General features: G+C 44.1%; 1 protein-coding gene across 5 annotated transcripts in view; it reads right to left on the bottom strand.

The window, feature by feature from the left end:
• Positions 1–11,078: 11,078 nt before the first annotated feature.
• The window catches only part of RBBP6 (RB binding protein 6, ubiquitin ligase), a 37,696-nt gene continuing 26,246 nt past the window's right edge, over positions 11,079–22,528 (bottom strand). For 2 of the 5 annotated variants that reach the window (XM_056138928.1, XM_056138930.1), the window contains 5 exons: positions 18,964–19,032; positions 16,814–17,176; positions 16,426–16,527; positions 13,820–15,583; positions 11,079–13,077 (listed from right to left, as the gene is read on the bottom strand). In XM_056138928.1, coding sequence (XP_055994903.1) covers positions 11,496–13,077; positions 13,820–15,583; positions 16,426–16,527; positions 16,814–17,176; positions 18,964–19,032 — 3,880 coding nt within the window. In that variant the 3' untranslated portion in view covers positions 11,079–11,495. Of the gene's footprint in view, positions 13,078–13,819; positions 15,584–16,425; positions 16,528–16,809; positions 17,177–18,963; positions 19,033–22,528 lie in introns of those variants that run through there. The other 3 variants (XM_056138929.1, XM_056138932.1, XM_056138933.1) reach the window with 2 other exon arrangements.

Here is a 22,528-nt window from a genome sequence, read left to right as displayed (position 1 = left end):
CTTGCACACAGTTGACCTGGGTTCAATTCTATATGTCCTCTGAGCCCTGTTAGGAGCAATTTCTGAGTGCAGAGCCACGAGTATTCCCTGAGCATCACCAGTATGGCCCCAAAAGATATATATGTATATGTATATATGTATACAAACTTATGCACATATGTACATATGTGTGTATATGTGTGTATATGTGTATCTATACACACACACATAAACACAGGGAGCTAGAACTAAAATTTCGAGGTCTGCTTATCGCCCTAAAGAGCTGTTTTCTCCATAAAAGGTGGAACCACAACAAAAAAGTGTGCCCTTACGTCCAAGAAACCATGGAAGTGTGCTTGTGTGCTATTCCCTAAATTCTGGGCTGAAGATAAATATTACTGTTGAGCTGGAGAAAGAGTTTAGGGGGCTGAGCATATTTAAATAGATATTTAATTGGCTTTTTGGGTCCCACCCGGCATCCCATATGGTCCCCTCAGCACCACCAGGAGTCATTTCTGAGTGCAGAGCCAGAAGTAAGCCCTGAGCATCAGCAGTTGTGACCCCCACCCCCACCCCCACCACACACACACACACACAAATCCTGAGGACAGAGCCAGAAACAGCCCCGAACACTGGCGGGGTGCAGTGACCAAAAAGCAAAACAAAGCCAGAAAGTCAAAGAGGGACTGAAGAAAGAATACAGCAGGTAAGGAAGAATATGTGCATGCAGCTGACCTGGGCTTGGTCCTCTGAGCAACACCAGAAGTGACCCCTGATTGCAGGGTCAGGAATAGCCCCCGAGAACCTCCAGCTGTAACCCACACCATCCTCTTCCAACAAAATGTTAAAAGAAGGTAAAAAAAAATAATGGAAAACTAGTCTTTGTTCTTTGAGTGGAAGAGAATTTTGGTTTGGTTTGGTTTGGTTTGGTTTGAGGGAGGCTACACCCCACAGTGCTCAGGGCTTATTCCTGACTCTGCACCCAAGGATCACCCCTAACAAGACTTGGGGAATCACATGGTGTGTGGGGATTAAACCCATGTTGGCTGCATGCAAGGCAAGTGCCTTTCTTGCTGTACTCATCTCTCTGGCCTCCGACATTAAGGTGGCATTCCTCGAAGTGGGAAGATTAGAGGCAGAGCAGAATCAGAAGCCAATGTGGGAAACTAGAGGCAAGATCTCTGAGCAAGCAGAAGTTGTGCAGAAATGAATAGCTCAGAAATCGCCAAGGCATATGGGAAGGGGGGCTTTGTGGGCCGTCCCCCACGCCCCACCGAGGTCGCCAGCTGCCCCCCACGAGCGGCTCTCCGGCACGGCCACGGCCCCGGAGGCACAAGGACTTAGCACAGAGAACCAGCCGCTTGGAGCAGAAAAGCAAATGGACTTGTGTTGATCCGCACCACCAAGCCTGCCCGGAGGGGGAAGGGCGTTGACCAGCCCACCCGCTCCTCTCTGGAAAGAAAGATGGCGGCCGCACGGGAGCCTTGTGGAAAGCGGGTTTGAGCCGGGCTCGGGGGAGCGGCGGGGACCTCATGGGAAGGGGGGCTTTGTGGGCCATCCCCCACCCCCCACCGAGGTCGCCAGCTGCCCCCCACGAGCGGCTCTCCGGCACGGCCACGACTCCAGGGCACAGAAACCAATCTCTTAACTAGCTAACTTTTAATAAAAATTCTTCCAGGGTCAATAAGTAAAATAGCAGAAATTCAAAACCGCGCGGCCGCTATTGCGGCCGCGCGACATCATTTTATTCTTAAACCAAGTTGTAGAAAGCAAATCATTTCACAACGCTGTTTCAGCATGTCTGATTGTGGGGGGTGGGTCGTAAACTCTAAACAATAATTGTGCATCTTCTATCGAAATAATCTATCTAGTCAAAGTATATAGAGTATTAACTAGAACTCATCTGCCTCACAAGAATTGGGAGGGGTGGGAGGTGGGGGTCTATTGGGGTTCGGGGTTAAAAATGAGTATTGGTAAAGGGAAATGTGTTCGGTATCTACATGACTGAGACCTAAACCCGAAAGCTCTGTAACTTTTCCCACAGTGATTCAATAAATAAATAAATTATAAAAAAAAAAAAAAAAAAAAGAAATCGCCAAGGCACAACAACAGAACAAGCCGGCCAGTCTGATTAGGCTGCGTGAGCAAAACTGGGATCACAGAAACAATGGGTGGAGCTTAAAGCAAATGCATTAATTGCTAGTTGTGCCAATTATTCTATCTTAGCAACCATGTTGGCAAACATTTGTATATGTTTAACGGAAAACGTTTCCTAGAACCCTGAAACTAGCCTCTAAAAGTTCTGTGTGATCTGGGTTCAAAGGTCAAACCATTTGTTCAGGGGCTGGACCGATAGCACAGTGGGTAGGACATTTGCCTTGCACACGGCTGACCCAGGTTCGATTCCCAGCATCCCATAGGGTCCCCCGAGTACTGCCAAGAGTAATTCCTGAGTGCAGAGCCAGGAGTAACCCCTGAGCATTGCTGGGTGTGACCCAAAAAGCCCCCCCCCCGCCGTCCAAAAAAAGGTCAACTCATTTTTGGTGATCAGCAGGTCAAGGTCACATGAACAAATAAACTCCAAGGCCCTCTGTCTTATTTCTCAAGTGCCAATCTGCTTCTTGGTCAGATTTCTGTGACAATCTACCAAAATATCTACCCAAAGAGATCTTCAGATCCACACAATTCACACCCAAATCCCAACTTCCTCCCCCCCCTGCATAAATGTACAAATTAATTCTAAAATTCATATAGAAATAAACGTTGTGCATGCTTCCCCCACCACCCCAAAGGAGGGAGTCCTGGAGAGAGTTCGTGGTAAGGTACTTGCCTTGCAGGAGGCTGACCGTAGTTCAAACCCAAACTTGCAAAGTTGGAGCACTCACAGTTCCAGATTTCAAAACTTTCTTATCAACAGAGTAGAATCAACAGCTCAGGGAGGGCGCTGGGGAGAGAGTTCAAAGGCTAAGTGCATGCTTTGTGTGCTGGAGACCTGGGTTGATTCCCGAGTACTTTATGGTACCTGAGCATTACTGCAAGTGACCCTAAACACTGCTGGGTGTGGCTCAAAAAACAAAACAGCCCACCAGGGTGCACCAAGACCCCTTCAAATAGAAGAATGGTGACAAGTGTCGGGGAGAGTGTGGAGAAACTGGGAAGCTTGTATATCATGGCCGAGAATATATTCAGCTGCCTTGGCAAGCAATCTGATGTAGGAGCAATCGATTCCACTCAGACTCGGAACTCAGGAGATAGCACAGTATGCAGGGTGCTTGCCTTGCACGTAATCAACCCGGGTTCTATCCCCAGCGCCCCATGTGGTCCCCTGAGCACCACAAGGAGTGGAGGAGTGATCCCTGAGCACAGAGACATAAGCCCAGAGTACAGCTGGGTACACTCAAACAAACAAAAATAAGACCACGCAGAACTGAAAACATACACCCACAAAAACCCTTGTACACGAATGTTCAGAGTAACATTAGCTGATAGTCAAATTGGGAAACAAGCGAATGCCCAAAGGAGGGTGGCACATGAAGTCTATTCAGCCAGAAGAGAAGGCAGCCAGCATCCTGGCAGGCGGGGCCGAGAAGTTTTATGCTAAGTGAGAGGAGCCAGACGCAAAGGCCACACGTTTCCTGATTCCATTTATATGAGATGTTCAGAACAGGCACATCCAGGAACAGAACACAGGTTTATGCTTGTGTGCACAGAGGTCAGAAAGAAAAGAAAAGGGTGACTGCTAAGGATTACGGGGTTCATCTCGGGATGGTGGCGATGTCTCAGTGGGGATGAGCACACAGTTCTGTGAATACATTTCAAACTACGCAACTGTAGACTCTTGAAGGGCAAATGTCCACATGTTAAGGTATGTGAAATGTCTCTTGATCAAGTTGCTAGTAAAACACGGGTTGCTGGTCTGGTGGCATGGCTCCGCAGCAGAGTACTAGTCTTCCATGGACAAGGTCTTGGGTTCAATCTCTAGCGCCCAGAAAAGGGTGGGGAGGGGCTAGTACAGCAGGTAGGGCATTTGCCTTGTACACGGCCGACCCAGGTTTGATTCCCAGCATCCCATATGGTCCTCTGAGCACTGCCGGGAGTAATTCCTGCATGCAAAGCCAGGAGTAACCCTGTGCATTGCCAGGTGTGACCCAAAAAGCAAAAAAGAAAAAAAAAGAGAAAGAAAAAAGGGTGGGAGAGTGAACGGAAAAAATAAGGCAGAGCCCTGAAGAAAACAGTATCATATATTTGATAAGGAGCCTCAAAATGAAAGGGGAGCTGAAGGGACTAGTGCCAGCTCAGGCTTTGTTTGCAGGAAGCCAAGTTTAATCCCAGGCACTGTGCAGCCCCCAACATAGCCGGTGTGACCCCAAAGCATGGAACTGGAAATTGCCCGTGGGGACCATCAGGTTTGGCCCAGAAACCAAAACCAGCAAAAATGGGTGAATCTGAGAGGAGCTCTGTTCCCGGTTGCTGAAGAGGCTTTAGATTCTTCATTGCCCAGACTCAGGGTGGCTTCTGTCACTGTCACTGTCCCCCGGTTGTTCATCGATTTGCTCAAGCAGACCCAGTAATGTCTCCATTTTGAGACTTGTCGTTACTGTTTTTGGCATATGGAATATGTCACGGGGAGCTTGCCAGGCTTTGCTGTGTGGGCGAGATACTCTCAGTAGCTTGCCAGACTCTCTGAGAGGGGTGGAGGAATTGAACTCGGGTCAGTCGGGTCAGCTGGAGCAAGGCAAATGCCCTACCGCTGTGCTATCGCTATGGAAATCTGAGGCCCACAGCCCTACTTGGGCCAATCAACTGAGAGAAGAACATCATTTCAGGCACAGAGCAGAAAACAAATGGCTTCAAACATTTTACTGGCTCTTGCCCAAGGCACTTGATCTCCCAAGTACCGCCAGGAATGACCCTTGAGCACAGAACTAAGAGTAAGCCCTAAGTACTGCTCAGTGTGACCCCTCAATCTTCAACCCTTCAACCCTCCTCCCCCAGAAACACGTTATGGGCTGGGCAGAGGGAAGAGAATGAGAGGGGACAGTTTGGTCCATCTCAGAGCTGGACAGCTGAAGGAGACAGAAGTGGTAGAGGTGCGGGACAGTGCTCCCCCAAAGAAGGTCATCTACCATGTTTACTTCTTTTTTTTTCTTTTTGGGTCACACCCGGTGATGCACAGGGGTTACTCCTGGCTCTGCACGCAGGAATTACTCCTGGTGGTGCTCAGGGAACCCTATGGGATGCTCGAATTGACCCAGGCCGGCTGCGTGCGAGGCAAAACGCCCTACCTGCTGTGCTATAGCTCCAGCCTACCAAGTTTTCTTCTCGGAAGGAGAATGAGTACAACAAATGTAGCAGGAGTCTTGAAGGTTGGGGTTTTGATATGTCGTGAAAGCTTATTTATTGATTGCCTTTTGGGCCACACCCCATGGTGCTCTGGGATTACTCCTGGCTCTGTACTCAGAGATCACTCCTGGTGAGGCTCAGGGGATCATATGGGGGTGCCAGGGATCTAGCTCAGCCAAAAGTGCAAGACAAGTGCCCAGCCTGCTCTACTATTGCTCTGGCCCTGTCACGAATGTTTAGATGGATGGTGTCTCAGTACTTTTCCCTGGTTTCTTATGGAAAAGATGAGATGCTTTGGAGAATTAGGTCATCAGCCTCAGTCCAGATCTGAATTTTTTGCACTTTTTTTTTGGCCCATTCCCAGCAATGTGGCTGAAATCTATTGCCTCTGAAGACTGGAGTCAGGGTACAGAGGGTTAGGAAAGGAAACCAAAAGTGTTTTAACTTTTTGCAGAAATGCATGACTGTTTATGCTAGGGAGTAGCGCCTGGTGGTCCCTGGAGGGATTTGTGGTGCTGGGGATCGAACAAGGGTCGGCCACGATGCAAGACAAGTGTCTTAATCCCTGTAAAATATCTTTGGCCCCAGAAAGGTATGACTCTATTTTTAAGTTGCTGAGCTTTTAGCTCATAGACGATCATGTTTGTAATAAAAAACAAAGGAGCTTGAAATGTTGCTCTGTAACAGAATCTTTGTTTCACGTGTGGGGCCCTGGGTCAACCCCCAGCATGGCCAAAAAGATATTTTTAACTTAAAATTGGGCTGGAACAATAGCACAGCAGGTCGGGCGTTTGCCTTGCACGTGGCCAACCTGGGTTCGATTCCTCCGCCCCTCTCGGAGAGCCTGGCAAGCTACCAAGAGTATCTCGCCTGCACAGCAAAGCCTGGCAAGCTACCCGTGACATATTTGATATGCCAAACACAGTAATAAGTCTCACAATGGAGACGTTACTGGGCCCGATCGAGATAAGGGTGAAGATGCTTGCTCCCCATGCATTTAACCGGGGGAAATCACATAGCTCCCTAAGCACCTAACCCTAAGCAACCTCAAGTGAGCACAGATGAGGGAGTAAACCCTGAGGACAGCTGGCTATGGACCTAAAATCTCCTCTCCCCGCAAGGGATTAAAAGAAAAGAGGCTGAAAATGAAGAATGTGTATTAGGTTCTGGGAAAACAATGGGAAAATGCAATTCTGGGGGAAACCCTGGCGGGAGAATGCGAATGGGCCTGGAGGTAACAGAGTTAACTTTCAGTGCCTCAAAACCGGTCATTTTTATTTACCTTTTTCTAATGTTAAATGATCATTTGCATTTCTTTGTGATAGTTGAGTTCCTAATTTACAAAAATTGTAGAGAGGAGATAAAAAAAAAGAAGTGATGCTTTCAAGAGCTAAATGCAGCTTCTTCTGCCCTCTACTGGCCTGACTCAGCACTGAGAAACTCTCGGAAAAATTCCTTCGTATCTATTGTCAATTTATGAAAATGAAAGTTCTCTATGGTGGAGAAAAGAAGAGATGAAGTTATGGATAGGCAGTGAGAGATAGCAGGTGTTGGGGAGGAACGTCATAAGACATAGGACAACTGAGACTACCACACTGAGATTAGAAGAGAAAAATCAGGAAAGGAACTGATTACAGGGTTGCAGGAGCTAACCAGGACTGAGCAGATCTCCTAAGTACCATCAGGCTGGGGAGAGGCCTGGGGTTCCAGATGACTGGTTCGTTCAAAGGATGCAGGCTCAGGCTGGAGAAACAATACCGGAGGGGTTTACCCCCCTTTTATTGGACCATATCCAGCTGTGTGGTGGGCTCAGGGACCACTCTTGGTGGTCTCAGGGACCGTGTAGGGTGCCAGGAATAGAGCTTTGTCTGGGTGTGTGCAAGGCAAGTGCCCTACCTGTTGTACTATCGCTCCAGCCTAAGGAAGATGTTTTACAATGCTCCCACCCACACCCTTCTCTGTGTCCCTGAGAGTTTATACTTTGCATTCACAAGAAACCTTTGAGGGGCTGGAGCGATAGCACACAGGATAGGGCATTTGCCTTGCATACAGCCGACCTGGGTTTGATTCCCAGCATCCCATATGGTCCCGAGCACTGTCAGGAGTAATTCCTGAGTGCAGAGCCAGGAGTAACCCCTGTGCATTGCTGGGTGTGACCCAAAAAGCAAAAAAAGAAAAAAAAAACCTTTGAATTCTTCTGTTCATCCTGTTGTTCATAGATATGTGAATTGTTCGTTACATACAGCAACCCCATTTGTCATTTATTTGCTTATTAATAGTTATTAATGATAATTATATATCATCTATCAATTGTCAAAGAGAGCAGCGGCTTCCTTAATTCAATTCTCTCCTTTCAAGGACATTCTCAATTGTTCAAACCAAAAATGTTTTTCGAAGTGGTAACATCAAAAGGACTTGAGAACATTCTTGGTAGGCAGGAACTCTGGTTTGGGTGGATCCCTGGCATTGCACTGTCCCTGAGCACCTGAGTGCGTGCTCTGGGGGCAACCTCTGAGCACATGGTCATTAGCAGCCAGAGGACCACTGAGTGTGGTCCCAGAAACAAATAATATACATAAAAAGGAAAAGCAGGGGCCAGAGTACAATGGGTAAGATGCTTGCTTGCCTTGCACATGCCTGATCGGAGTTCAAGCCCCAGGGCCCCAAATTGTCCCTGAGCACTGCCAGGTGTGGCCCCCAAACTGAATCAAACCAAGTAACAAGGAGGGGGGTGGGGAGAGAAGAAAGAAAAAAAGGAAATTGCAGGTACACTAGCCATAGGTATTGGTGACTTTTTTTTTTTACTGACACTGTGCTCTGCAATAAGGAAGATACATGCCTTTGCAAACATGAGGCCTGAATTAGATCCCTAGCACCATACATAAAAAGAAAATAATTTTAGTATTGACTTTCGTTGGGGAGATGGTTTAAAAGGCTGGAGCGCATGCTTTGCCTGCTGGAGCCCCAAGGTTGATCCTTGGCACCCCATGGACCCTGAGCACCACACAAAATAACCCTGAACATTTCTGAGCAGCCCAGCTCCTGCACACCAGAGACCCATGGAAACTAGCAAAAAGACACCCAGAAATGTGTCATCCTGTATCATTCTGATCAATGACAGCACTGTTCATTAAATACAAAAGGAGCATAATCCAGAATGGGGGCATTTGCACAAGTGGGGATTTGACACCGACACTTAACATTCTGAAGGGGGTTTAGCGGCCTTCATTTGGTATGCTATTTTGAGCATGCAGCTTGAGGTTTTGGAATATCCTTGGCACACAAACTAAAGCAGCTCAACTATGATTTTCTGAGCCTGGAGATGTACAGTTCAACAGGTAGGGTCCTTACCTTGCATGTAGCTAACTCAGGTTCTATCTCATTACTACACAGGGTCCGGAGTCCTGCCAGAAATGGTCCCTGGGCAGAGCCAGGTGTAAGCCCTCAGCGCGGCCAGGAGTGGCCCCAAAACCGTAACAAAAATGTTGACCTATTGCTGGTTTTGCAAAACAGCTTAAAATGTTTATAAAATATAGGGGATCTGCAAGATTTTGACTTCTGGAATGTAAAACATTCATTTTTGAGTTCAGTCCAGGGAGAGACATCCAGAGTCCATAAAAAACTATTAGGAGGGGACCGGAGATACAGTACAGTGGGAAGGGAGCTTGCTTTGCAAACTGATCCAGGTTTGACCCCTGGCACCCCCATCTGGTCAGCTGGTAGGGCACTTGCTTTGCACAAGGCTGACCTGAGTTCAATCCCTGGCGTCCCATATGGTCCCTCTAAGCGTTGCTGGGTACAGCCCAACTGTGTCTCTCTCCCCCACACACTTTCCCAAGCAATCTATTTGGAGTGTTACTAAAGCACACTTGTGGTACTCGGCCTTTCCAAGTGTTTATGGGGGTGGTTACACACATTAAGGGAAAAAAAATGGAAGGCAAGGCAGTTCCCAGAGTTAGAAACAAGAGACACCCAGAGGAAGACAATTCCACCTCAACAAAATAGTCAAGAGAAATAACATGGCCTTTTTGGGATCAGGGCAAACAGGTGGCTCTTGTATTTTGTCCAAATCCTTTAGTGTGGGAGAGGTAGGTTAGATAGTGGCTGGAGTACTTCAAGCTGTACAGAACTTAGGCAGAATCATTCCCAGCTCAAAATTAGACTAGAATTTTAAGGACCAATTATAATGCCTGGCATTATTTTTTCAGGCCTTCAGTTGTATTCAGCGCTCAGCACTATTATCAAGACTTGCAGGTCCTTTAGGGACAGATGAGTAAGGGTTGGGGATAAAAGCGTGGAGCTGAAACCCAAGGGTAGAGCAGTTAGAAATAAATGACCAGGGGCATGAGTTAAATCTCTGCTCTTGCCCTAATAAATCAGACAAATAGGAAACACCTGAAGATCAGGTTGCAGCTGAAATACAAGGCTTAGGACTTTAAAGTGTTCATAGGTGATCACTCCAGAAAATTCTCCCTGTAGTAGACTATGGTCGGGCTGGGGGTGATGTACACGTAATAAAACTGGGAAAAAAAATTAGAATTCCCCATGAATGTGGGAAGATCTTTGGGCTGATTTAAATGCAGTCAGTTGATACATATTAAAATGCAGGCCACGTGAATGTGATGGGTGGGAGGGTGTGGATGGGTAGAACAGACTTCCCGGTCCTACGGATAGACATGCCTGGGAATAAGCAGATGATCTGTAGAGATCTCAGCAAGCAAAAGCAGGACCCTTTAGAAGGAAAGTTGGTTTCAATTAAAGGCAACATTTCCCAAATTCAGTAGTAAATGAGTTTCATGTTTAATAGTTTCCGTGTGAATTATATATTTTTTCTTTAAATCACTTAATACTTTAAAATATTAAATTTTGCATTAAAAACATTCATCCGGGCTGGGGACCTATCTCAAAGGGCTAGAGAACATGCTTTCCATGTGAGAGCCCAGGGTTTGATCTCCGGCAGCTCCATGTGGCATCCCATCCTCCCCTCCCCCAAATCCCCAAAACACAAACAACATCCATTCGAAAATGTTTGTACATCCCCTAAAAATCAAGTACAATAGCATACAGGTACAATGAACATGGCATATTCTGAAAATACCAAATCAAGGTTGGCAGAATGGAGGACACCGATACAAATTTTTTTATGACCGCTGCCCACCATTCCCTACCAAAGAACCAACCAAAATACCCGTGTCTTTTCCTTCTTCTGGTCATTTTCTTCTTCATCCATATTTATGCTGAGATGCTCCCATTCATTCTTACCCTATATACTCCCCAAATCCTTTCAATAGTTTCATATGCTCCCTGAACCACAGCAGCACAAACTGTTTTGGTCCGACCATAGTTCTGGAGCCCGACTGCCTCTCCCAGCTGCGCACAGAGTGAGCAGGCCAAGAGGCGCAAGGGTGTGTGTTCTTTAGCTGGTACTTCGAGATCAAGAAATTAACTCTCATTTATCAGTTTCAAGAACAGTACATGGCCACAAATAAATCACAATTCCCCATCTCTGAAATTCTAGTCCAAACCTCTAATTCATTTCAGACTGTTCTAGATGCATTCAACCGGATCTCCAATTAACCCTGATTTTGAGTTTCTGGCTGTCTACCACCAGTCTTCTGATGAAGTCTATCTTTCACATTTATTTCAAAAATTTGCATATCAAGTTCAGCTTAAAGGCTCCAAGGCTATTTTAAGTGGAATGGAAAAGGGAAAAAACAGGACACTACTTTCTTCAAATAATGTAAATATTCAACAGCTGAAAAGTTTACTGAAAACTTTTATTATAATCAAAAAGTGACATAACAGGGTTGTAATGAATTCAGCAAATCATTCTGCTGATATTTTAGAACTGATATCAGCGTTTGCCAGGCAATTAAAAAAATTCAAATGTGAAAATTTCACAGTACAGTAAACTCCACCCCAACTAATTAATGGTGGTTAAAAATAATAGGCCCTAGCAAAACCTCTCATGTTACATGGTCACAACTCACAATTCTGTACAAAAGTCCGTGTTATAAAGCTCTGATGTAAAAATCAAATAATCAAGCAGCAATATTTTAAGTGCAGCACAGGGTCTTTCATATCATTATTTACAAAGCTTGAAATCTCTTTACATTATAACAAAATTTAATACAGATGACTTAGTAATTAAGTCGATTTTAAAATCTGTCCTTTCACACAGTGACAGATTTCACTTTTTGGTCATCTTTCTCCTTCTCCTTTTCTTTATCTTTGTTCTTCTTTGACTTCTTCTTCTTGTGTTTGTGTTTTTGGCCTTTTTCCAATTCGACTTCAGTGCCCGCGTGCTTCTTATGCTTCTTATGTTTTTTATGTTTCTTGTGCTTTTTCTTCTCCTTCTTTTTCTTCTTCTTCTTGCTGTCCTGGCTCTCTGCGGAGCTGGCACTGCTGCTGTGACTTCGGGTCTGGCTTCCTGAAGGGCTGTGACTTCTGCTTGGGCTAACGCTGGGACTGCTCTGGCTCTGGCTCCTGGCAACGCCTGTCTGGCTGACTGCTGCGGGGTCGACACTCTCTTTTGCTTTCTCCACCACTTTCTCTTTCACTTCCTTGGGATTTTTCCCAGGAGTTTCTTCCTCTTTGATGGATACATTGCTTTCACTGTCACTTTCGTTATAGTCTGGTTCAAAGGCAGCCTCATCAGTTTCTCTAGTTAAGTCTGAGGAAAGTCTTGAGGAGTGACTTAACTGGGGTTTAGGCTTAATCGCATTCTTGTCGGCTGAAACAGTAAGAACTTGCTCAGCCTTTTCAATCTGTGGGTCCGGTGGGTTAAGTACATAAAGTAATTTATTGCCACTGGCCTCTTTATTGTTCCTTGCTTCCAATGAGTGTTTCTCCCGATCCTTAATCAGATTTTTATCTACAGATTTTGTCTCTTCACTAGTGTGTTTAGTATCAACACAAGTGGCTTTGTTATGATCATGAGGTTTTTTGTCTTTCAAGGGACTAGCACTTTTTTTAGAATCCCCAGTTCCTTTTTTAGGCAAGTCTCTCTCCTCCCTTGGCTTAGTTTTCTGTCCAGATACAGAATCTTTGCTGCGGGAAGGAGAGTCTTTCCTTCTGGTTAATTCATTCCTTTCATCTCTACGTTTGGAACTACTTGAATAATCCCTGTTGTCATAGTCTGGTTTCTTGTCTCTACTGGGAGTGAAGTCTTTATTTGAGGACCCTCGAAGGGAATCATGTTTATCTGAAGTTCTAGTCTCTTTGGATGACTGAGACAGGTTTTTGAAATTTCCCTGTTCATTCACACGGTCCATATTAGTATCTTTCTCTGGCGGAGCATTGTTCTTCCTCTTTTCGGGGTTTTCCTTTTCCAACACTGAATGATCTCGATCTTTGGTTTTTCCTTTTTCACTAGATGCGGGATTTTTGGAACTTTTGACCTCATGTGGTGTGACCTCATGGCTGGTTTCCTTGGTGAGTTTCTGAATTTTCTCCAATGACTCATTTTCCTTTTCAGGATACTTGACTACATTGGATGCTTTAGTGCTGACATTTTTTATAACACTGGTGGGTTTTCCTACATTTGAGATAGGCTGCGTGGATTTAACATCTTCTTCTTCAGATTCAAAATCATCTTTATCCCATTTGGATTGAGGAACCTGAATCATAATAATAACATCTTCAGCAGGAGCTGTATTGTCATTATTATATTCCTCCATAGTTTTAATGACAGTTCGTTTTGTATCTGTTTTTTCTTCAGATTTCCGTACAGGACTGCCTCCAGTTGAACTCGTACTAGAAAAAGGAATTTTTTTTTAATGAAATATTAAGCACCAATCAGTACAAATTTAAACATGACAGATACCCTTTAGCTTTCAGTCAATTCTCTAACAGCTATAAATAATGTAAATGAGCCACACTCCAGCCCTCCCATTAGTATATTCCTTTTATAAGTTTTTGGTTTCTGGACCATGCCTAGTGGTGCCCAAGGGTCAGCCCTTTTTGTTGCTGCTGTCGATGGGGAGGGGGTGCCCATATCCAGGATACGCAGGGCTTACTCCTAGTTCTGTTCTCAGAAATCAATCACTGTGATAGTGCTGTGTGCATTGGGGACTATATGTAGTGTCTGTGACTTGAACTGTGATTGGCTGCACACAGGGCAAGTGCCTTATTCCTTCTACTATCCCTCTTACGCCCTTTTTTTCCTTTTGGGGCCTTATCCAGAGGTGTTCAGGGGATCACGAGGTGCCAGGGATCAAAGCTATGTGTCCCATGTGGCTTTGAGCTATCTCTATAGCAATTATTAATAGTCCTAATTAACATATTTCACCTCAACAAAATGAATAAGCATGAGTAAAATTTTGGGGGGCTCGCTGGTGGTGGACAGGGATCACTCCTGGTGGACTCAAGGAACCATATATGGTTCTGGGGATCAAACTCATGTCTTTCAAATTGCAAGGGAAATGCCCTACCTGGTGTACTATCACTCCAGCCCTATGCATGGAAAATAAGATTTAGACCCACCCACATGAGATACCTGGTATAATCCACGAGAGTAGAGCTGGATCCTTCACTTCCAGTTACTTTTCGTCTGACCTTTCCTTTGACTTTTTCTTGTTTAACTTTGCTAGATGTCGATTCCAATTTTTCAGAGAGTTCTTTTGTATTAGGTATATTTTCAGTACTTCCAATTTTTTTACCAGTTTCTCTGTTAAGTTTGATTTTTTTGGCCGGGGCAGTTGATGATGACATTTTGTCTTTTTCAGGAGTCCTATCCATCTTTTCAACATCAGGTTCCATTTTGCGCTTGGGGGATGGCTTAGCTATTTCAGTTCCTTCAAGTTTAGAGATTTTCATTGATGATGATGACTCAAAATCTTTATCTACACTCTTTTCTTCAGTTTTTCTTTTTCTCTTTTCTCCCTTGCTATCTAGTGATTTACTTTTTTCACTAGGCTTTTTGGTCTTCTCTTCTTTACTACTAGTTAACTTTTCCGATTTAACATCTTTGGAGTAGTCCTTCTTCACTTTTTCCTCTTTCACTTGTTTTGTCTCTTGATGTTCTTTTGTTGACTTAGAGTGAGCTTTTCTGGGAGTACCAAGAATCTTTTCATCTTTCTGAGATGAGGAGGATGACTTATTACTATCAGTCTTTGGAGTCTCCTCTTTGGCTTTTTTTAATGGAGGTTCAGACCGAGGAGATTTTTCACGCTCACCATCTAGTTTTTCTTGAGGTCCTTTTGCAGGTTTTACAGCATTTTCTTTTTTGGATACAGCAGATGCATCTGTTTTGCGTTTGGTCTTGTCACCTTTTGCTTTTGGCCTATCTTTCTCTCTCTTGTCTTTTTCAGAAACTGATTTAAAAGTGACAGACTCCGCATCCATTGGTTCATCTCTAACAGGAGTGGCATCATCTCTACTGGGGGGCACAAACAGTGAGTCTGTTTTATTCTCCTCACCACTCGTAGGTTCTCTTGACTTCCTAGAGGTTTCTAGTAGCTCTGGATTTAGAAAGCTTTCACTTTCTTCCCCCTTTCTTCTTTTTCTGTGTTTCTTATGTTTATTTCCTTTACCATCTCCTGGAGCACTTTCACTTTCCTTCTCTTTTGACTTTGTATTATCCTTCTGATTATGACTGTCTCTTGCTGAGAGTTTTTCTGGATAGCTGCCACCAATATTTCGACTTCTATGACTCTGCCCACCAGAATAATCTTCTCGACGACCTCTCGTAAAGGGAGAATTCCTGATACTTAGTGGTAAAAATCTTTCCGGAGAAAAGTTCTCTCTATTTGCTGATGGTCTAGGCTGTGCTCCTGCAGCATAACCTTTGTAATATTTTTCATACCATTCTCTGTATTTTCTCTCCCATTCTCGGTAACGCTCTTTTTCAAATGGGTCTCTCAGGTCAACACTCCTTCCATAATAAGCTTTCATGTCATAAGGTGGTGGAACTTCTCTGTATCTATTAAAATATTCACGTTCTGTTTCACCCTGAGGCACATTACGCTTATTGGGAGACTGTGCCCTAAATGATTGAGGAGATCTTGATCGTGAATGGTATCTTCTATAGGGGGGTGACCTTGACCTAGATCGATGGTATCCATGAGATCTGGAGCGTGAACGGTAATTCCGACTTTTGCCTCGGCCTCTTCTGGGGTAGGGTGGTGATCGTGAATAGGAACGAGAGTGTGAGCGGCTAAATGATCGAGAATAGGAGCGTGAACGAGTTGAGCCAGATCTTGATTTTGAGTAAGTATATGAACTTCTTGAGTATGACGAACCACTATAGGGACTTTTAGACCTAAAAACAAAAACAAAACAATAGATGATAGTTGAGAAATATATACAATAAAACATAGATTCTTAAATTCTAGCACATTCTTCTCACTGTTCCATCTACTTTAATAATCAAGTTTCATCAGAGATGATTTAAGAGGCACAATGACCTCTATTGGGATGGAATAAAGTACATAAAGATCAGAGCAATCACTTGCTACAAAATAAAAGTGAAGTCTTATCAGAGTGAAGTGCATTAATGTACTGTGAGTTATATATGAGCTAACAACTTTAAACAAAGTGCCAATTTAAATTTTACTTCCTATCTGATTAAAGAAATTATTTTGTCCTATATTGGCAAAAAGTCTATCTTTCAAATGAACCACATTTCAAGCATCAGCTTAAAAAATTAGTCTTTTAACTTCCAGGGAATTAAAAATTCTTTTCTTAAAAAATTAAAAAAAAAAAAATCAATGAAGCAATTTGTATTTTACTACTACTTCATTATAACACAGGTTAATGTTCCAGCAAAGAGCTGTAGCCTTAGGTAAAAGGGTCCTTGGAAATATCCTTTGGCTATTTCCCTATTTCTTTCCTTTCATAAACATTTCCCAATTATTTCACATTATAAATAACTTCAAGGGACAAGGGCAATTAATCCCCATAAATTGCTAGTTCTACACAATAGAATTTACAGAGACATTACTTCAATGAACAGGTATTGGGAAATAAACTACATCTCCATTTCTATAAACCTAGACCGAATCAGAAAAATTCCAAAGTGCAATGTATTTATATCCATAGCTAATCCCTGGATATTCAAAGTCCCGTTTGCAATTCTGTTGTGAAGGCTTGCAAAACACTAACCTGGAAAATGAGCGCCTACGCTCCTTTTGAATCTTTTTGTATTCCATCAATTCCTTAGCAAAATCATTTGTAAACTCATCTAGCTTGGACTTTTTCTTTTCCCTAGTAAAATAAAGTTAAAGAGTGAAAGTTAACAAAAACCATTTAAGAAAACTAACAAGACAAATGTAATTAGATCATGAATGAAATGAATGAAATTGCCAGTAGTTTTCCACTTAAAAACTATAAATAACTAGGAGTCCCTGAGGAAGTTGCTTATATGACTGGTTTAATTTTAGGTGACTTTTCTTGTACTAACTGGAAACATTGGCAAATGTTTCCAAATAACCTATTTAATGTTACATCAGAAAATGAAAAGTGTATACTAATTTCAAATTAAAAGACTTACTCTTCTTTGAGTCTCCGTTGCTCTCTATAGAACTCTTCCCTGGACAAAGGTGGTGCTTGTGTTGTTGGGATGGTATTTGAATGAGCTGTTTGCACTCCTGATGACACCCAAGGTGTTGATAAGTTGGCAGGAGCTGGAGGAAACCCTGGAGGAGGGACACTATACCCAGCAGGCGGTGGCTGGCCAGGAGGAAATTGAGGAGAAAACTGTGGTGGAGGAACACCTGGAGGGAGAGGAAGTGTATGGGGAGGAGGTGGATACAAAGGAGGTGGTGGGACAGGTACAAAAACTGGAGTTGCTGGCAGTGATGGACCTTGAGTTCTCTGTGATCTTTCGCTGTGATGTCGTCCACGATTTATGCTTCTGGAGAAATAAATTTCAAGATATTATTCCTTTAAACTGTAATAATCTAAGATAAACTGGTCTTTTCCACCCGTTTTTAAATTTATAAGCAATGAAATAGTACTACTCAAATAGGCACAGAGACTCATGCTGGGGATCAAACCCAAGCCTCAAACATGCAAGAGAACTGTACTACTGTGAGCTACACCTCCTGCCTAAAAGAACTACATTTTGTTTTGGATCAAACCCAATGGTCCTCTGAGGCATATGCAGTGCCCAGGATTGAACCTGGGACTCCTACAATGCAAAGCACGTGCTCCAGCCTCTGAATCATCCTCCCTGGCCACAGATACTAACTTTTAAGACCAGTTAGGGATTGAGACGATACAAGTTTAGAGCATGTCCTCTATACAGGAATGATAATTTACAAGTAAATTTTTTAATCACTCCACAATTACCACCGGTTAACTTCTGAATTCCTCCCCACCTTCCCCCCACCCCATGTGGTGATGGTGGGAGAGGACTGTGCCACACCTAATACTGCTCAGGTCTTACTTCTAGATCTGTGCTCAGGGGTCACTCCTGATAGGACTTAGAACCTCAGAGAATCTGAGTTGGAGGCAACAAACTTATCCACTGTCCTCTCTGGCGAGCAATTAACTTTGTTTTGTTCTGGACTACACCTGGCAGTGCTAAGTGCTCCATGTTCAGGGATCACTGCCGGCAGGACCATATAAAGTGCTGGGGATCAAACCTGGGTCTGATGTATGTAAGGCAAGCGCTCTACCTATTGTACTATTGCTCCAGCTCCCAGCAATGAACTTATTTTGAGGAATGGCATGAAATTTCTGTAACAGGTATCAGTCTGCAGACCAGAGGTCAAAATCCACTGATCCAGACAAAATCTTACTGCTCACTCCTTAGTTTAGCATTGCTTTGTCTGACCAGGGTAAGAGTGTCTAACAATTGTCCATGTTACTTCTTTTGGGAAAACTAAGGTGGAAGAAAACTGGCCAACTAAATTTAGAAGATACACTTGCAATTTGTGACACCTGGGAGCTAGCTGTTTTGACTTTCATCTTAAATGAAGTCTCCAACTTAGTGTGGGGGACTGGATGGCTGTGGAATGAATGACTTTGAAGATAAGCCAGCAGTTGCGCTGTGCACTGACAGGGATCAAATAGTCCTTGGGAAGGAATATTAAAGATACTGTCACTGTCACTGTCCTCCTGTTATTCATCGATTTGCTCGAGCGGGCCCAGTAACGTCTCCATTGAAGACTTTGTTGTTACTGTGTTTGGCGTATCGAATACATCACGGGGAGCTTGCCAGGCTCTGCCGTGCAGGCAAGATACTCTCAGTAGCTTGTTGGGCTCTCCGAGAGGGGCGGAGGAATCGAACTCGGGTCAGCCATGTTGGCTGCGTGCAAGGCAAATGCCCTACCGCTGTGCTATCGCTCCAATTCTAGGTTTCTTCCCCTGCACTCCATTTGTTTTTTGACCCACGCCTGGCTGGCTGTGCTCAGGTCTTAATCCTGGCTCAGCACTCGGATCACTCCTGCCTGATGGGCTTGGGGGTGGCAGGTGATCAAACCAGCAATTGGTTGTTTTGTAGGCAAGAGCCCCATCCAATGTACTCTATTTCTTACCTCTATTCTAGAACTCTCAAGGGCAACTACCAAGGATTGAAGTGGGATAAAAGCAAACCTAAAGATCTTTTTCACTCCCACCAGTGCTATGCTGTAATTTTTTTGTAATATTTTCCAGCATCATCAAATCACCATTTCCCAAGATTTTTAGTAATCCTACCTGTAGCAACTCCTCTCTCCTCTTCTGATTTGCTGTGGCGGAGAAACCAGATAGCCAAGCTTGTTGGAACTGTATTGGCAGAGGGTGAGGGGAGAAGTTTAGTATCATAACTATTTAGTGTCTCACTAATTTTTAGTAAAAATAAAATAAAAACATTTTCCCTATCAAAACATTTTTCTACTCATTATTTTTGGATTTTTTTTTTGCTTTTTGGGTCACACCTGGCATTGCACAGGGTTTACTCCTGGTTCATGCACTCACGAATTACTTCTGGCGGTGCTCGGGGGACCATATGGGATTCTGGGAATCGAACCTGGGTTGGTCGCGTGCAAGGCAAACGCCCTACCCGCCGTGCTATGCTCCAGCCCCCCTTGGATTGATTTTTAACTTGTTTCAGATACAGGAGACACAAACAGTCATTACACACTTATTTAATTTTTAGGGCAAGAGCGTTAGTACAGCAGACAGGGCACTTTGCCTTGCAGACAGCCGACCTGGATTCAATCCCTGGCACCTCACACGGTTTCCTAAGTCTACCAGTAGTGATCCCTCCTAAGTGCAGAACTAGGAGTAAGCCTTGGGCATTGCTGGGGATGGACCCCGCCCCTGTCCCCCCAAAAAAACCCAAAAATTAACTTAAAGATTTTATAATTTAACATTAAAAAAAAAATTTTGGCGTTTGGGGCCATACCTGACAGTGCTCAGGACTTACTCCTGGTGGGTTGTGGGATCAGATGGAGTGGTTACCTAATGTAACCACTGTATGGAATACCTAATATATTTCTGTTCTTTGAGCCAACAGTCATGCTCAGGGATTGGCCACTTGCAGGACTTTCTTTCTATACTACCTCTTCTCCTACATTTTAATTAGCATTATTTAAGTTACTCTGTAACCTCATTAAGAAGAAAAAGATTTTCTCTTTTCTCTTTTATTTATTTCCCGGTGACTTAGTAGACATTAAGGTCGAAGTTTTATTTTCACTCTACAGCCTAGGAGACAGCAACTGGGATGGAGGTCTGTCTTTAAATCCCATAGTCTTCTGCTAGCTTTGCATTTAACATCTTTCCTAAATGACAACTGTTTTAGAATATTAAGGCTATATATAGATAAAATAGAAATAAAATGTGATATAAAAATAACAGAATTTCAGAAAAGATCGTGTTCTATGGATTTTAACACGCAATAAAAATGGATTAGCAAACTATTCAGCAAAAAAATTTGTGTTTAGGGGCCGGAGTGACAGTACAGCGGGTGGTGTTTGCCTTACACACGGCTGACCTGGGTAAGATCCCCAGCATCCCATATGGTTCCCCAAGCACCGCCAGGAGTAATTCCTGAGTGCAGAGCCAGAAATAACCTCTGAGCATTGCTGGGTGTGACCCAAAAAGAAAAAAAAAAAGTTTGGCTGACTTTAGTTTTTTTTTTTTTGTTTGTTTTATTTTTGGTGTGTGTTTGTGTGGTATTTGTGATACATCCAGCAGTGCTCAGGGACTATATGGACTGACAGAAACCAAACCTGGGGTTGGCCACATGCAAGACAAGTGCCCTGCCCTCTCTATGATTGCCCCAGTCCCTCAGTTTGTATTTTAAAAAACAAAAACAAAAACCTTTTTGGCGGGTGTTTGGATCCCACCAGTGATGCTCAGGCCAGTTGAAAGTAGGGACTGAACAGATTGGGCTTATGCATGCCAAGTTTCTTAACCTTTGAAACCTCTTTCCAGCAAATAAACGGTTTTTTGCTTTGGTTTTGGGGCTATTCTCAGTGGTGCCCAGGTTCTCCACTGCTGCCAAGGATTGGCATAAAATCCCTGGAGATACCAGGGATTGAACTCGGCACATAGTTTTAGTCACCTAGAAGGAAAGCTTTCTACCTGCTGTACTATTGCTCTGGCCCTGCAAGTCACCTTTTTAGAGATGCTGGGGATGAGCTCAGGGTTTTAAACATACAAGGCATATTCCATCACTTGAGCAATCCGCCCAATTCAAATAAAACTGAATGTCCAAATGAGACGTATTCTATATACCAAACAGTAACAAGTCTCACAATGAAGGTGTAACTGGGCCGCTCGAGCAAACTGATGAACAATGGGAGGACAGTGGACAGTCCAAATGAGCGACAAAAAATAGTTTAATCTGATAGTGATTCTATATTTTAAATAAGTCTTCAAATAATAATTTTTTTTTGTGGGCCATCCCACCAAAAAAAAAAAAATTTTTTTTTTTTTTGTGGGTGGTTCTTGGAGACTACTCCTGGCTTGATCCTCAGGGGACCATACAGTGTTGGGAATCAAACTCAGCCTTCCTGTATGCAAAGCATGTTGGTTGGTCCTTTGAGCTATCTCCTAGGTCTATCAAATAACTGTTTTTTAATTGCGGTTAGAAGGTGCAATACTGTATAGGTTAGAAAATAGCTCTAGAAAAGCAAATGGACTTGTGTTGATCCGCGCCACCAAGCCTGCCCAGAGGGGGAAGGGCGTTGACCGGCCCGCCCGCTCCTCTCTGGAAAGAAAGATGGCGGCCGCACGGGAGCCTTGTGGAAAGCGGGTTTGAGCCGGGCTCGGGGAAGCGGCGGGGACCTCATGGGAAGGGGGGCTTTGTGGGCCGTCCCCCACGCCCCACCGAGGTCGCCAGCTGCCCCCCACGAGCGGCTCTCCGGCACGGCCACGGCCCCGGAGGCACAAGGACTTAGCACAGAGAACCAGCCGCTTGGAGCAGAAAAGCAAATGGACTTGTGTTGATCCGCGCCACCAAGCCTGCCCGGAGGGGGAAGGGCGTTGACCGGCCCGCCCGCTCCTCTCTGGAAAGAAAGATGGCGGCCGCACGGGAGCCTTGTGGAGGGCGGGTTTGAGCCGGGCTCGGGGGAGCGGCGGGGACCTCATGGGAAGGGGGGCTTTGTGGGCCGTCCCCCACGCCCCACCGAGGTCGCCAGCTGCCCCCCACGAGCGGCTCTCCGGCACGGCCACGACTCCAGGGCACAGAAATCAATCTCTTAACTAGCTAACTTTTAATAGAAATTCTTCCAGGGTCAATAAGTAAAATAGCAGAAATTCAAAACCGCGCGGCCGCAATAGCGGCCGCGCGACATCATTTTATTCTTAAACCAAGTTGTAGAAAGCAAATCATTTCACAACGCTGTTTCAGCATGTCTGATTGGGGGGGGGTGGGTCGTAAACTCTAAACAATAATTGTGCATCTTCTATCGAAATAATCTATCTAGTCAAAGTAGATAGAGTATTAACTAGAACTCATCTGCCTCATAAGAATTGGGAGGGGTGGGAGGTGGGGGTCTATTGGGGTTCGGGGTTAAAAATGAGTATTGGTAAAGGGAAATGTGTTCGGTATCTACATGACTGAGACCTAAACCCGAAAGCTCTGTAACTTTTCCCACAGTGATTCAATAAATAAATAAATTAAAAAAAAAAAAAAAAAAAAAAAAAAAAAAAAAAAAAGAAAATAGCTCTTTTAAAAAGCGATTAAGATAATCTTCAATGCCACATTAGTAATAGTTTACAACGACAAAAAAATAACACTGGGCAGCAAACTACCTGAAGTGTAAGAGCAACT

The sequence above is a fragment of the Sorex fumeus genome, unplaced genomic scaffold, assembly GCF_029834395.1.
Source record: "Sorex fumeus unplaced genomic scaffold, SorFum_2.1 ptg000130l, whole genome shotgun sequence".
NCBI classification, from domain to species: domain Eukaryota; kingdom Metazoa; phylum Chordata; class Mammalia; order Eulipotyphla; family Soricidae; genus Sorex; species Sorex fumeus.
Note: the sequence above shows the minus strand (reverse complement) of the source record. Positions and strands in the feature narration are given on the sequence as shown.